General features: G+C 43.1%; 1 protein-coding gene across 1 annotated transcript in view; it reads left to right on the forward strand.

Annotated features, from left to right (window-relative positions):
- The window catches only part of LOC132099029 (ankyrin-2-like), a 130,364-nt gene that overhangs the window by 66,162 nt on the left and 51,491 nt on the right, over positions 1–12,711 (forward strand). Inside the window, 2 exon segments of the mRNA XM_059505404.1 lie at positions 11,850–11,991; positions 12,108–12,119. Coding sequence (XP_059361387.1) covers positions 11,850–11,991; positions 12,108–12,119 — 154 coding nt within the window.

Consider the following 12,711-nt stretch of genomic DNA (forward strand, 5'->3'; position numbering starts at 1 on the left):
TAATACATTTTACACACCTTTCATATAGGTGGATAGTTGGGTCACAACATGACAATTCCAAAGATACCAAAAATTACATATATAACTGATAGAAACACGACGTTACATTCATATGCAGAATTACACACATTTAAAGTTTGATTAACACATGATAAAACTGCAGATACTCCAATTTATATGGGGAAACATCTACTGCACAAAAAGGCAATACTCAATACATTTAGAATACATTGAGAAAACAAAAGGGTACTATTCTCTTTTCTAAGAGTTAGCTTTCCTGTCCTGTTTGTTAGGCCATAAAGTTTTACGAGCTGCTAAGGGGGTAGGGTTACAACTCATGATTCTATTTGAGAACATTAAAATTAGGAGAACCATTCTCAATTTATAAGTTAGCATCTTATACTCCTCACATAACAAGGATTAACCATTTAATGCAAAACACAAACCTAATAAAAATACATATTATCAAGGGCTTACATAAAGAGCGTAAACAAAAGTTTGTGTGTGTGTGTGTGTGTGTGTGTGTGTCTAGGAATGTGGTCGTTTCTCCTTTGAGGCTGCTCACGTGACTTTGGAATGTCTCGTCCAGTGTCGTAAATAATTTAAATCCAGCCAGGCTGGCGCCAGGCCAGGCATTTAGCTTATAAAGAGTTGGGTTTATATGCCTGGATTCAAAATCTACAAACTTTGGGTTTGCATTGTTTTAGATTCAACGAACCGTGATTCATTAGTTCAGAACCCATGAATCGATGACCTGCATATCCGTTACATCCCCCCTTTCCGTTGAATGAAGTCCCTGTGTGGACATCATCGAACGGCAATCATCAGGATGGGCAGATGACAGGTGAATCGTGATGGTCATGTAGCAGGGGGATCATGATGGCAGGTGGTTCCTGGAGCTGAGGATTCAGCTTGATGAGGTTCGGTGTTGTCTTTGACTTGGCACCCCCTTTCCGGGGATTCCATCGGAGACCTCCAGCCACGGCTGTCGTGAGTTTGGCTGTAGAGGTTTGCATCTCGTTGAATCTCCTGTATAGGATGAAGGTCACGCCAAGGGTCAGGATGTGACCAATGACAGTGGAGATGCACCGTGCAGTGTCGGCAGCAGTCCAGGCTTGGACCGCAGATGACGGGTTCAGAACGGGCTGTCGAGACAGTGCTTGGAGGGCTGTGTCGACAGGAGTAATGTCAATGTGTTGGGTGGCACCTTTCGGTACTTGAATCCACATGCTCTGGTCAAGCAGGTTGACACGGGTGGCAGTGTCATGCTGGTCGTAGGTCAGTGTAGCTGTGCGAAAAGGAGTGTTGACGGGCCATCTGTCACCTACAATCTCTGCTTGCATTTCTGTGACTTGTGTACGAGGCTTGCTTCGGCAGGGCAGCGTGTGTCGCTGACCAGGTGTTGCAACCCGCAGATTCCTTCAGTGTTGTGTCTGAGGAAGGGTTTGCTAAGGCAGAGATAATGAATGTCTTTGGTCAAAGTACACATGTGCAGGTTTGGGGCCAGGTACAGCTGTGTGTCGCTGTCGTGGTAGGCCACCACATCTGGAATGTGTGTCTTGGTGTGGGTGTTGCTTTTCCACAACCTGACACTGACAATGTCTTTAAGTCTGTAGGCTTGGCTTGACTCGCAGATGGGTTGGTTCAGGAGCACATTCACTTCTCTCTGTTTGGGATTGACGTGCCGTAGGATGGCGCTATCCAGAGAGTTGGCCAGGTGTGTTTGTAGCAGGTCAGCTGGCGTGGTGATGGTGTAAGCCAGCACAGTTAGCACAAGGCTTAAGGGTATCATGTATGGTGGGGTTTTACCTGTGGTTAGGCTGTCATTGGAGGAGCTAACCTCCCACGGCATGTCTGTTGTTAACACTGTAACCAGCTGAGTCTGGGTAAAGTCATTCTGGAAGACAGTAAACAGCAGTTTCATGGAGTTTACGGTCTGGTTCGCTGCATTGACACTGGACATACCAATGTTAAACGTTCTGGCGGCAGCAGCGGCTCTGAGCAAAGCTCCCGGGAACTGTTTGGAGTGGTGGTGGTGTCCACCTAACTCCATTTGTGTAACAGTCACTTTCTCATGTTGGCTGAACATGTGTTTGACATCGGCCTCAGTGAGAGTGAGGGAGTCCTCTCTCCATCGGACACCTGTCCAGCTGTATTGGGTTACGGTGCTGGGGTAGTGTGCTCTGTCGTCGGTGATCAGGAGTCTCAGTGGTTCTCTCGGTGGCAGCTGTCCTCTCTTTGGCTGACGGCACAGCACGGCAAACCACAGCAGCATCCTGGTACAGATAACAGGGAGAGAGAGAGAGAAAGGGGAGGAAGAAACAAGCGAGGGCTGTCTTTGGTTGGACAGGGCAGTCTCTTTGCTTCGTGGGCGGCGACTGGGTTTAGCTCGCCCTGGCCAATGTTTTGCCACATCTTGCTGCTGGCATGACGCTTGCTTCAGTGTCTTGTCAGTGGCTCTGGTGCTGCGTGGTGCAGCACATGATGCGTCATGGAAATATATTGGCATTTTCCCCCTTTTGCTCCGTGGCATTACAAGCCCTGGCATTGTGATGTCAGACGGTGCACAACCCACAATGTTTTTCTGTGCACGCAGCATGTCCTTTGTATCATGCAGTGGTCTGGGGCGTTGGTTGTCAGTGACCGTAGACTGGGTGCCAGGGTGGATGGAGGGGTCTGAGAGGTGGAAAAGCAAAGTCATTATGGAGATTTCGGAAGCCCGCATGTCTGCTATGTTGGTCTTTGTAGACAACGGAGCAAGCGTAAGCGTTTCTGAGGTAGGGAGTTTAGCTAGTAAAGTTCTTATGCTGTGTGTAATCACTTCAACCTTGAATGTGGGTGGGTGGGTTGGGAGTGACCACAGCCTGTTGTTTAGTGCGCCAGTTTTGGCAAAGGTGTCAGTTTGATCTTTTAAGTCCTTGTCTAGACCTGGTAGCTTCGAGTTTCCTTTTACCTTCTTTCAGTACACAATCGCATTGTGTGTTTTTGTGATGTTATCACATTGCTGGAACAGGTGTTGGTGTTTGACTGACTTGTTGTTTGCAGTTTTGAAACCATTCTGTTTACAGCATGGAAGATGGCACACGAAACTGAGTTTAGCATAGTTAGAGTCTGTACAGACCTTGTTCAAACAGATGTTGAATTCAGCTGGTGAGTTGGCATAGTCGAACAGACACCTGTTGAAGGTGAACTGACGGTCGCCAAGTGTTAATGCCAGTTTGTGTTGGTTTTCCGGGTGCACCGGAATGGTCCAGAATCCAGAGGCCACATCAAGTGTAGGGAGGATTATGGCTCCTCTGATTTGGGGCATTTCTTGTTCCAGCTGGGTCTTGTGCCATCGTGACAACGGCACCTGTTGATTCAGTTTCCTGTAGTCAATGGTGGGTCGCCCCTCGCAGTTAGTTTTGAGGGCGGGCCAGATAAGGGCTGAGTAGGTGCTGTTGCATGGATGGATGACACCTTTCTCCAGCATAGATTCGATGATCTCCTGCACTGGTTTGTGTGAGGCGATGGGAATCTTGTACTGTTTGACAGAAGTGGGAGGAGCATCAGGGTGCATAGGTATGTGCACCGTGTGTAAGTTGGTAAGACCACAGTCTAAAAAGTCTTTGGTACAGGATTCTTTGAGCTTATAAAGAACTTGTCTGAGTCTTTGGCGATCTGTATCGCTCTGAAGTGCATGAGCGTCTTGTAGAATTTGCTGCACTTGAGATTGAAAACCTGTGTAAGGCTCCTCCGTCAGTGTGTCATCAGTTTGGTATTGAGAGGTGTAGCAGCTTCATCAGTCTCACTGACGTTTTGGTGGGAGACTGTGTATACTGCGAGGTATTGGTCATCTGTCAGATCCATTCTGCACACCTGGTCTTTGCTCACTGACATGACAGATGTGATGGCGACGAATTTGAAGGGTGCAGTGAACAATGTGTTGTTTGTACTCCCATCGGGTATCAGTGCAGGTGGAATGGGCTCAATGACAGGTAGTACAAGTTCAAAGTCATTAAAGTCATGGCTCACTAGCCATCCCAGCCGGTAGGCCTTGGGAATGTTGATGTCAGTTGCCGTGCAGTTGTTGCACAGGATGAAGACTATACAAGATGACACTTCAGTGAGGGGTGTGGCTTCAAGTGTGAGTCCGAGTTCCACACATTCAGGTGAGGATTGGAAGAAACCCAGCGTGTGGTTTAAGGTTTGACCACATTGCAGGTTGAGCCGAACAGCGACCCCTTTGGTGTAAGCTGGTACCACCGTACCCTGTTCGTTGACTAAGGTGCAGAGGCTTGAACTTGAGCTTGAGCTTTTGTCTATCGTAGGGGCTGTGTACCCATGGCTGGCTGCTGGGGTTCCGTGAGCTCTGTGACCTGGCAGTCTGGCTCTGTTGGAGTTCCCGTGAACTCTGTGACCTGACAGTCTGGCTCTGGCAACCTGTGTGGCTGGAGGGAAAGAGGTTCTCGCACTTGAGCAAAGTCTTTTAGCTGTTTGAAGTTCAGTAAAGGGTCAAAGTGGTCTAGCAGGTCTTTGCCGATGAGAAATGCATGAGTGTTCATTGGTGAGACATAAATAGGATGTACTAGACTCATTGGACCGGTTGTCAGGTAAATGGAAGCAACCTGTTCAAACCGGATGTCCTTCTGGCTGTACGACTGTACATTCAGTTCACAAGTTTGAGGTGTAAGAGTTTGATCTTGTCTCTTAGCTTCAAATTGGAGTCTTTTGAAAAGGTGAGATGAGATCACCGTAAGGTTTAATGCAGTGTCGATCAGGTCTTCCATGCTCACTCCTTTTCGGCCCACCCCCTTTTCGACAAGGCTGCCCAGGAATGTTGGCATCAGGGCAGGTGTGACGATTGATGGGTGGTTAGGACCTGTCTTGTGTAGCTCGCTGCGAAGGCAGGTAGTCAAAACAGCATTTTCTGGTACCTTGTGTTCGTGGTACCTGGTGTGAGTACCTGTGCAGTCTCTTTCAGGGTGTGCAGCTGTCAGCTGTGGAGCTTGGGTGATGCTGTCACCTTGTGATGTGACAGTTAGCTCTGTTGTCTGTGGATGACGAGCAGTGTTCTGGGTGCTTGGCTCATACAGATGGCAGTTAGACAGGGTGTTGGTTTCAGTTCTTATGCTTGGACATAAGATGTCTGGTTCATCTTCCTTGTCTTCCTTGCGAGTTTTCATGTAAAGAAGCTCTTTTAGCACCCTCAGGATCTCTGCTGTCTCAGACGTGGCTGCCCTGTGTTTTTCTGACTTGGGCTCAGGATTGAGCTCACCAGCGTTGTGTCGAGAGTGGTTCCACTGCCGGCTGTCGGGGCTTTGTGTCCTGGGCGGTGGGGATCGGCTCTTTTTGGGTCGCCGGTCCCAGAATTTTTCAGAGCGCTCGCTCTGGTGCTTTGGACAAGCATCACCACAATTGTGTTGCCCTCTGCTGCCTTGGAATGGTATTGACTCTCTGTAAAAAGGTCTGTGACTGTGGTGTTGCAGGGCGCCCTCTAGGGTTAACTCGAAGCAGTGCTCAGAGATTGTGGGGTTTTTCAGAAATAGTATTGTGCTTGATGCAAGCTTTGTGGGCTAAGTTCCGTAACTCTTGTGTAGTCCTGTTACGCGGACACGCTGGGACTCTGAGATGAAAACTCCAACTGGCATGTAGGTTTCGGAGGAACAGAGTTTTTAAGTTGACATCCTGTTTCATACCTGGTTCGTTGCATGCTCCGAAGTAGGATTTTCGTAGCTGACTACAGAAAGTCTGTGGGTTTTCAAGTCGGCCCTGTTTGAGGTCCATAGCAATAAGGAGCCCATGGTCTGAGTCTGAATCAGAGAATTCAAGAATCAAAGTTTGTAGTAGTTGCTGGTAGTCCGCTTTGACAGTCTCTGGTTGACGATCCAGAAAAATATGCACATCACGGCTGGACGTGAATTTTAACAGGTACAATGTGTTCACAGCTGTCAAGTCTTGTAAATAAGTGTGAACGTCATGTCCTCCTGCAGGATCTGGGTTGCATGTAGGGATGTTTCTGGCTAGCTTGTCAAGTTCTCAGTGAGCCGTGCAGGGTTTAGTGGCATGCGTTCTCTGGAAGGGTTCTTCCCCCCTCCGTTGTTGACAGGTGTTCTTGTAAGCTGGCTGGTGATTTCTTGAGCCGTGGGCTTACACCCCCTTTTTCAGCTCTGGGTTCTTGGCTGAAAGGGTTGGAGTGGCGGGCCGGGAGAAATTCTGTCCAGGCCTCCTCCGCTTGAAGCTTAAGCGTTGCTGCTTGCTGTTCAAGGTCGACGTTACTCCGTTCGCTGAGCCGTGCCTGGGCAACGAGAATGTGAACTAGGCTTCCAAGGATCCTGGCGAGTTCTTTGTAGTAGTCGATTTGGGTTGGATCGTGTGCCATCAGTTCATCTAGCTCGGTGTCTAGTTGCTCTGGGTGCTGCAGGTTACTGGCGTCCTTGGGCAGGAAGGGGGTCGTCACTGCTTTCAACCATGTCGAGAGGTGGCCCCCGTGGACTGCTGGACTGGATGACTGGAACATCCTGGCACACTGTCGGTGAGAGAAGCACAGCACACACAAAAAGACCAATGCAAGTTCGTTCTACGGTTAACGAGCTATATTCATACGGGCTTTGCCATTTATGAGAATTTTGGGGCTAACTGATGCAAACAGTCAGACAGTTCAGTAGCCAATTTACTTGGGTCAACGAAGGACCAGAAATGGAGATTTGACAGGCAGTAGCCTAGCGGGTCGCGTGATGACACCGGCTGCTGGTTGTCTCTCTACTATTTAGCTTCTTTGGTGGCTCTCACAGGTTACTGTCTCTATGTGAAATGAAAGAAACAAATCACAACAGAACAGAGGATAGAAAAAGATCAAAGTGAAACACAACACTTGAAATTAGATAAAAACAATAGTTACACGATGTGTTAGTGGGACTAAGGAGGCCTAAGCCTACTGCTAGGTTTTAAGATAGGGCCAACAGGTGAGTGGGGCTATCTGAGTAGGAAACCTAGAAAGATGGTGTGGCTTGAAGAAGCAATGGGTCAAACACTTAAAATATATCCAGGGGAATATCTAATATTCTGTGGCTTATAATAAGTGGATGGGTTTTATCACATTTGGTTCACCTGGTTGAATTGAAGTCATTCAGGTGGAAACCAGTGGCTTGGTCAACCTCTCCGGCGCTCCCCAAACACTCAACCGCAGTGTCCCCGGCCCTCCGTTACTCTGGCCTTGCGCCCTCTCAAACAGCTTGTGACTTTTAACACAACCTGGCAACACCAAGATGTCAACCGCCAGACAGCACTACAAAATTGGGCTGTTCCCTAGAACCCTCTCTTAAAAAGAGAGTGGCCCCGCTTTAGGCCCTGGATTAGGTACTGGTCCCAGAGATTGCATTGTGTGTGTCGGCTGGACTGATTGACTACCGTTGGAGTGCCAAATTTGCGTATGTCTCCACTGCGTGCCGCAACGGACAAAGATAAGAGGAACCGAGTTTCACTCACAGCCAGTGTCAGTAACGCTGGTCGGCTTCCTTGCTCACTGGAAACCTGAGATGACTGTCCAATCACCAAGGGAGTTCTACAATCAAATACACAAAGGATGAACAAAGGAAACTTAAAGTTAATTAAGGTTTGGTTTGTTTAACATCAATTGAGTATATATATATATATATATATATATATATATATATATATATATATATATATTTATATATATATGTAGAAATGAGAGGTAACAGCTTTACCTAATAATGATAAAACAACAAACAAAACATTATGATAATGATGGTAATTATCAAAATAACCTAAGCAAAAGGAGAGAAGAAAAAGAATAAAAATCAAAATAACAAAAGACAGGAATGAAACACGGGAGAAGAAGTAGCTGGTTTTCACCACAAGGGGGCGTACTCCCTCTCTCTGCTTAACCTGGTGAGCAGAAAACTTAATTCAAATAAAAAATTCAAAACTGGTTTAAATTGAAATTTAAAATAAGCATGTAAGAAAAATCAAAAGGAAAATTATAATAATATCCTCTAATAACCAATGATAACAGTAGGGTATCATTAATAATTATGAAATTAATCAAAAAGAGTAAAAGTAGACATGCAATTCAAAACAGAATTGAAGAGAGAGCAAAGAAAGCTGAGAGCTGTGAGTCGATTTAACAGGAGACTGCCACTAGATGGCTTACTTCCTTTTAAGTGGGTCAATCAGTGGTTGACCTGAAACATCTAGATTTTAATTCAAATCATGTTTGAACCAAACTCAAAGTAAATGTAAACAGTCTGAAATTGTCTAACCTGGAATAATATTCGCATGAGCAAAGCTGTAAATGCAAATAATTATTGAGAATTTAGACATCTAATTCAATAAAACACAAGGGAATAGAGATTTAGTAGTGAGCGCATTATCTGAAACGGCCACGAGATGGCGTAATTGTACTCATGCAGGCTGACATCAGAAGGCAGGGCGTAATTTTGAACTTCTAAACAAATGACACCCTCTGGTGTTTAGTAAGCGGAATTACAGCCGACTTCAATGTGATCTAAACTGTGCGCTCATCAGCGCTGATTTGGAGCTACTGCACAAGAGCGGGCAGGATTTTTTCACTGCACTAAGCCCAAATGTGCACAACAGGAATTTTCCATCTGTTGACTCCCATAAACATTTATCAAAATAGCACCTATGATTTAAATCTTTTAGGTTTACAATCGGTTAGCTAAGCCAATTTTAGACCAGGAGTTGTTATCGTTTATTTTTGAATATCACTGTGGTTAACCACTAATTCAATAACGATATTTAATAAACAAGGCCTTTTAACTGAAACAGGGAAGCCCTTTCCAGGTTTATGTCTTCGCCACTAGGAAAAAAAAGAGATTTCTTCGTCTTTTTAATTGGCAGTTTATTAAAATTAAAATGTTCTCACTGCAGAGAGATCTTGGTCTTTCTTAACAGGAGACTTTTTAACATTATACTGCAGTTAACTTTCATTAAAAATAACAGTGACTATACTGTTAAGTTTCTATAAAACACCTAACGTGATGACTGATCAGCTTTTTGCCTCAGTCAGTTAGGGGTGAGTTCGCATCTTGCGACTTATCTCACAAGTACATAATTTCATAGCGCGCATGCAGAAATTATTAATAACCATATACACAGATTGAACTGGATTGCTCACAAAACGAAGTTTGAAATCGCCGCGTTCCTCCACCAAATAATATGTAGCCGCGGGTTGTACATAATAATTAACTCAAATTATATATAGGGAATTTGAATAATTAATCAGGAATATGATTTATATATATATCTCATATGACAGTTACATTAAAACTATTGAAGATGCATTGCATATATCAATAACTCATTGCAAGGCACTGTAATTTACTCATTATTATGTCAATATTCCATTCTTCATATCAATTATAGTGATATCTCTTACTGTAAATTACCGCAAATCAAACAGTGATTTGTCCAGCAAACGGCCGTAAGATTAACTTATCAATTTTCAATAAAGTTATCACTTCTTATAATTCAAGGAAAAATATTCTCTGGCCATGAAAACATTATCCTATCATTATGAAATTTAGGTTACTAATAAGTAAAGCCCTTTAGCTAAAGATCAGACATTTCATTGACTCGTGAAGTGAGCATTTCAGTCGGAGGCAATCATGAATATATATTGGTTTTTAATAATTGAACTAATAATACATCAAACTACAAATCACACAGGGTAAATACGCGTACGACAATATAGACAATAAACTTTGTACAAGACATAACGGAATCCAAATGAGGGAGAGGGAGGGAGAGAGAGAGAGAGAGAGAATGAGTGAGAGAGGATGAATGAGAGAATAGGCGTGATCACAGAATCATGCGCTCAGTTATGCAAACTCACAGACAGTAACCCTTGAAAGGGTAGTGTATTTTCGTCTGCCATGGATCTGAGAATCACACTGTCTCGGGGTTTTGTTTCCATAAGAAAGATTTTATTCTCAAGAGAAAATAAAACCGAGAAAGCTCTGCAGAACAGTCTGTCGAGTCTGTGTCGGTTCTCTATTTTATACAATGCTTTTGAAGGCGTGCCCATGTTCAATACATTTCATACATATGGTTCTGTTTATCAACTCTTTTATCTTTTATGGCTGTCTCCAGCTTCCTTTTAGGATGTGGAATTTATTCTAAGTGAAACTAGGAGGCGTAATCATATATTTTGTCTTATGTCAAAACAGTGTGTCCAACTTTACTATATGCTGTATTTTGGTAATGTCTGCACCAAGGAGGTCTGATCATATATTTTGTCTAATGTCCAAATAGAGTGTGCAGATGCACCATATACTATCCCCCTGCACTCTCTGCACATTCCATTCTCAGGCAGGCCTCTACATACAGTAAAATGCAGGATTATAACAGTAGAATAACTTGATACATAAATGGCTAGAGTCACATTGATTATGCCTGATTAGTTTACATATTGACCAATAAAAATCTTCCACAAAAGACAACAACGAATCAAATCATAGACAAACTTTAAGCAGCATTTAAATCTCCATAGAGAATGATACTTGCATGTGGTCTCTTTGTGATTGGGCATGTTCTCTCGTGTCTTCCAGGCTGATGAGTCTCTTTGTGATTGCCAGACCAGCGTGCGTGTGAGCAGCGTGAGCGTGGTCCTGTAGCTAGGCGTGTTCTTTCGTGTCTTCCGGGCTGCTGCGGAATCGCGCGGTATATTTGAAAGGTTCAACAAAGCAATGTTTCAGAATTCGTCTTCCTCGTGTGGAGAGGCGAATAGGTGAATAAACTTAGGAAGGAAAAGAAACGAAACAACGGAGATGAAAGCTCCCGAAGGAGCCATGAGAGTAAGAGTCAGAGTAAGATGGTAAGAGAGGGAGGAACTTCCTGGGTCAGTACTTATAGCTCGACTGGTTCACGCCTCTGTTCGCGTGAACAACCAATGAATGTCCGCGATCTGAAGCGGGAAAAAGTTCCTTTGTCTCTGGGGAAACACCCACTCTAATAAGTTCTGGCTTATAGGATTTCAGCAGTGATATTTCAGCAAGTTCATAATTCCAGATTAATACATTTTACACACCTTTCATATAGGTGGATAGTTGGGTCACAACATGACAATTCCAAAGATACCAAAAATTACATATATAACTGATAGAAACACGACGTTACATTCATATGCAGAATTACACACATTTAAAGTTTGATTAACAAATGATAAAACTGCAGATACTCCAATTTATATGGGGAAACATCTACTGCACAAAAAGGCAATACTCAATACATTTAGAATACATTGAGAAAACAAAAGGGTACTATTCTCTTTTCTAAGAGTTAGCTTTCCTGTCCTGTTTGTTAGGCCATAAAGTTTTACGAGCTGCTAAGGGGGTATGGTTACAACTCATGATTCTATTTGAGAACATTAAAATTAGGAGAAACATTCCCAATTTATAAGTTAGCATCTTATACTCCTCACATAACAAGGATTAACCATTTTATGCAAAGCACAAACCTAATAAAAATACATATTATTAAGGGCTTACATAAAGAGCATAAACAAAAGTTTGTGTGTGTGTGTGTGTCTAGGAATGTGGTCGTTTCTCCTTTGAGGCTGCTCACGTGACTTTGGAATGTCTCGTCCAGTGTCGTAAATAATTTAAATCCAGCCAGGCTAGCGCCAGGCCATATGCCTGGATTCAAAATCTACAAACTTTGGGTTTGCATTGTTTTAGATTCAACGAACCGTGATTCATTAGTTCAGAACCCATGAATCGATGACCTGCATATCCGTTACAATATATATATATATATATATAATGCATTTAATTTGTTTGTAGATATATGAAATTACAAAAAGAACATCATCTGTCTATCACCAGGTGATGACACCATAACAGGTGATGGTGGAGAATATTTTAGAGCAGAGGATTTGAGAGAATTAGGAGATGACTCTCTACCTGAGCAGTACCTGGATGGCTTGAACTACTTGCGCTTCAGTTTAGAAGGAAGCCAATCAAACAGGTATGTTAGTTTTGATACTTTATTAAATAAAGTTGATAAATAGGGTTATACTTGTTTTCTAAAACCTGCTAATTTATTTGTAACTCCTATTCTTCTTTCTGCTAATGCTGACATAGTCGCTTACAATGGTAAGTGAGGAACTGCACTCTGTACATATCAGTGTGTCTTAAAGATGATCCACTAGTTTTGTTCTAATACAGTGTATTTTGAGAACTAGTTGCTACTGGATGGATGGATTTTTTTAATAAATGATACTTTGATTCCATGGCTTTGACACAGTCTGTATAGACTAATTTGGAGTAGACATCACAGTAACGTCACATGCAGCTGGGTGCACATTGTGGTGGCAGAAAATCACTGGGAACAAGTGGAGGGAAATGGGTAAAATCCATGGAATAAGAGAAAAAAAATATTTTTGTGCCTTTGAATGTCAGAATTGGAATGCAAATACATTTTATAGAATACTGTCATCAAAGACACTATTTAAAGCTAAACGCAGACTTTTGGATGAAACCTGCTATGATTAGCCTACTTTTAAAGAATAAATTTGATTTAAACAATACCTCTCCATAATATTCACATTTGCAGTTCATAGGGGACATATTGTATTAGCCCTACAGTTACAGCATGAAATACTATTTAAACATATAACATTTACCTAATCTCACAATTCTGACTTTTTTCTTGCAAAAGCCAATCTATATCTCCTAGTTTAGACTT

Source organism: Carassius carassius, chromosome 2 (assembly GCF_963082965.1).
Source record: "Carassius carassius chromosome 2, fCarCar2.1, whole genome shotgun sequence".
Taxonomy (NCBI): Eukaryota; Metazoa; Chordata; class Actinopteri; order Cypriniformes; family Cyprinidae; genus Carassius; species Carassius carassius.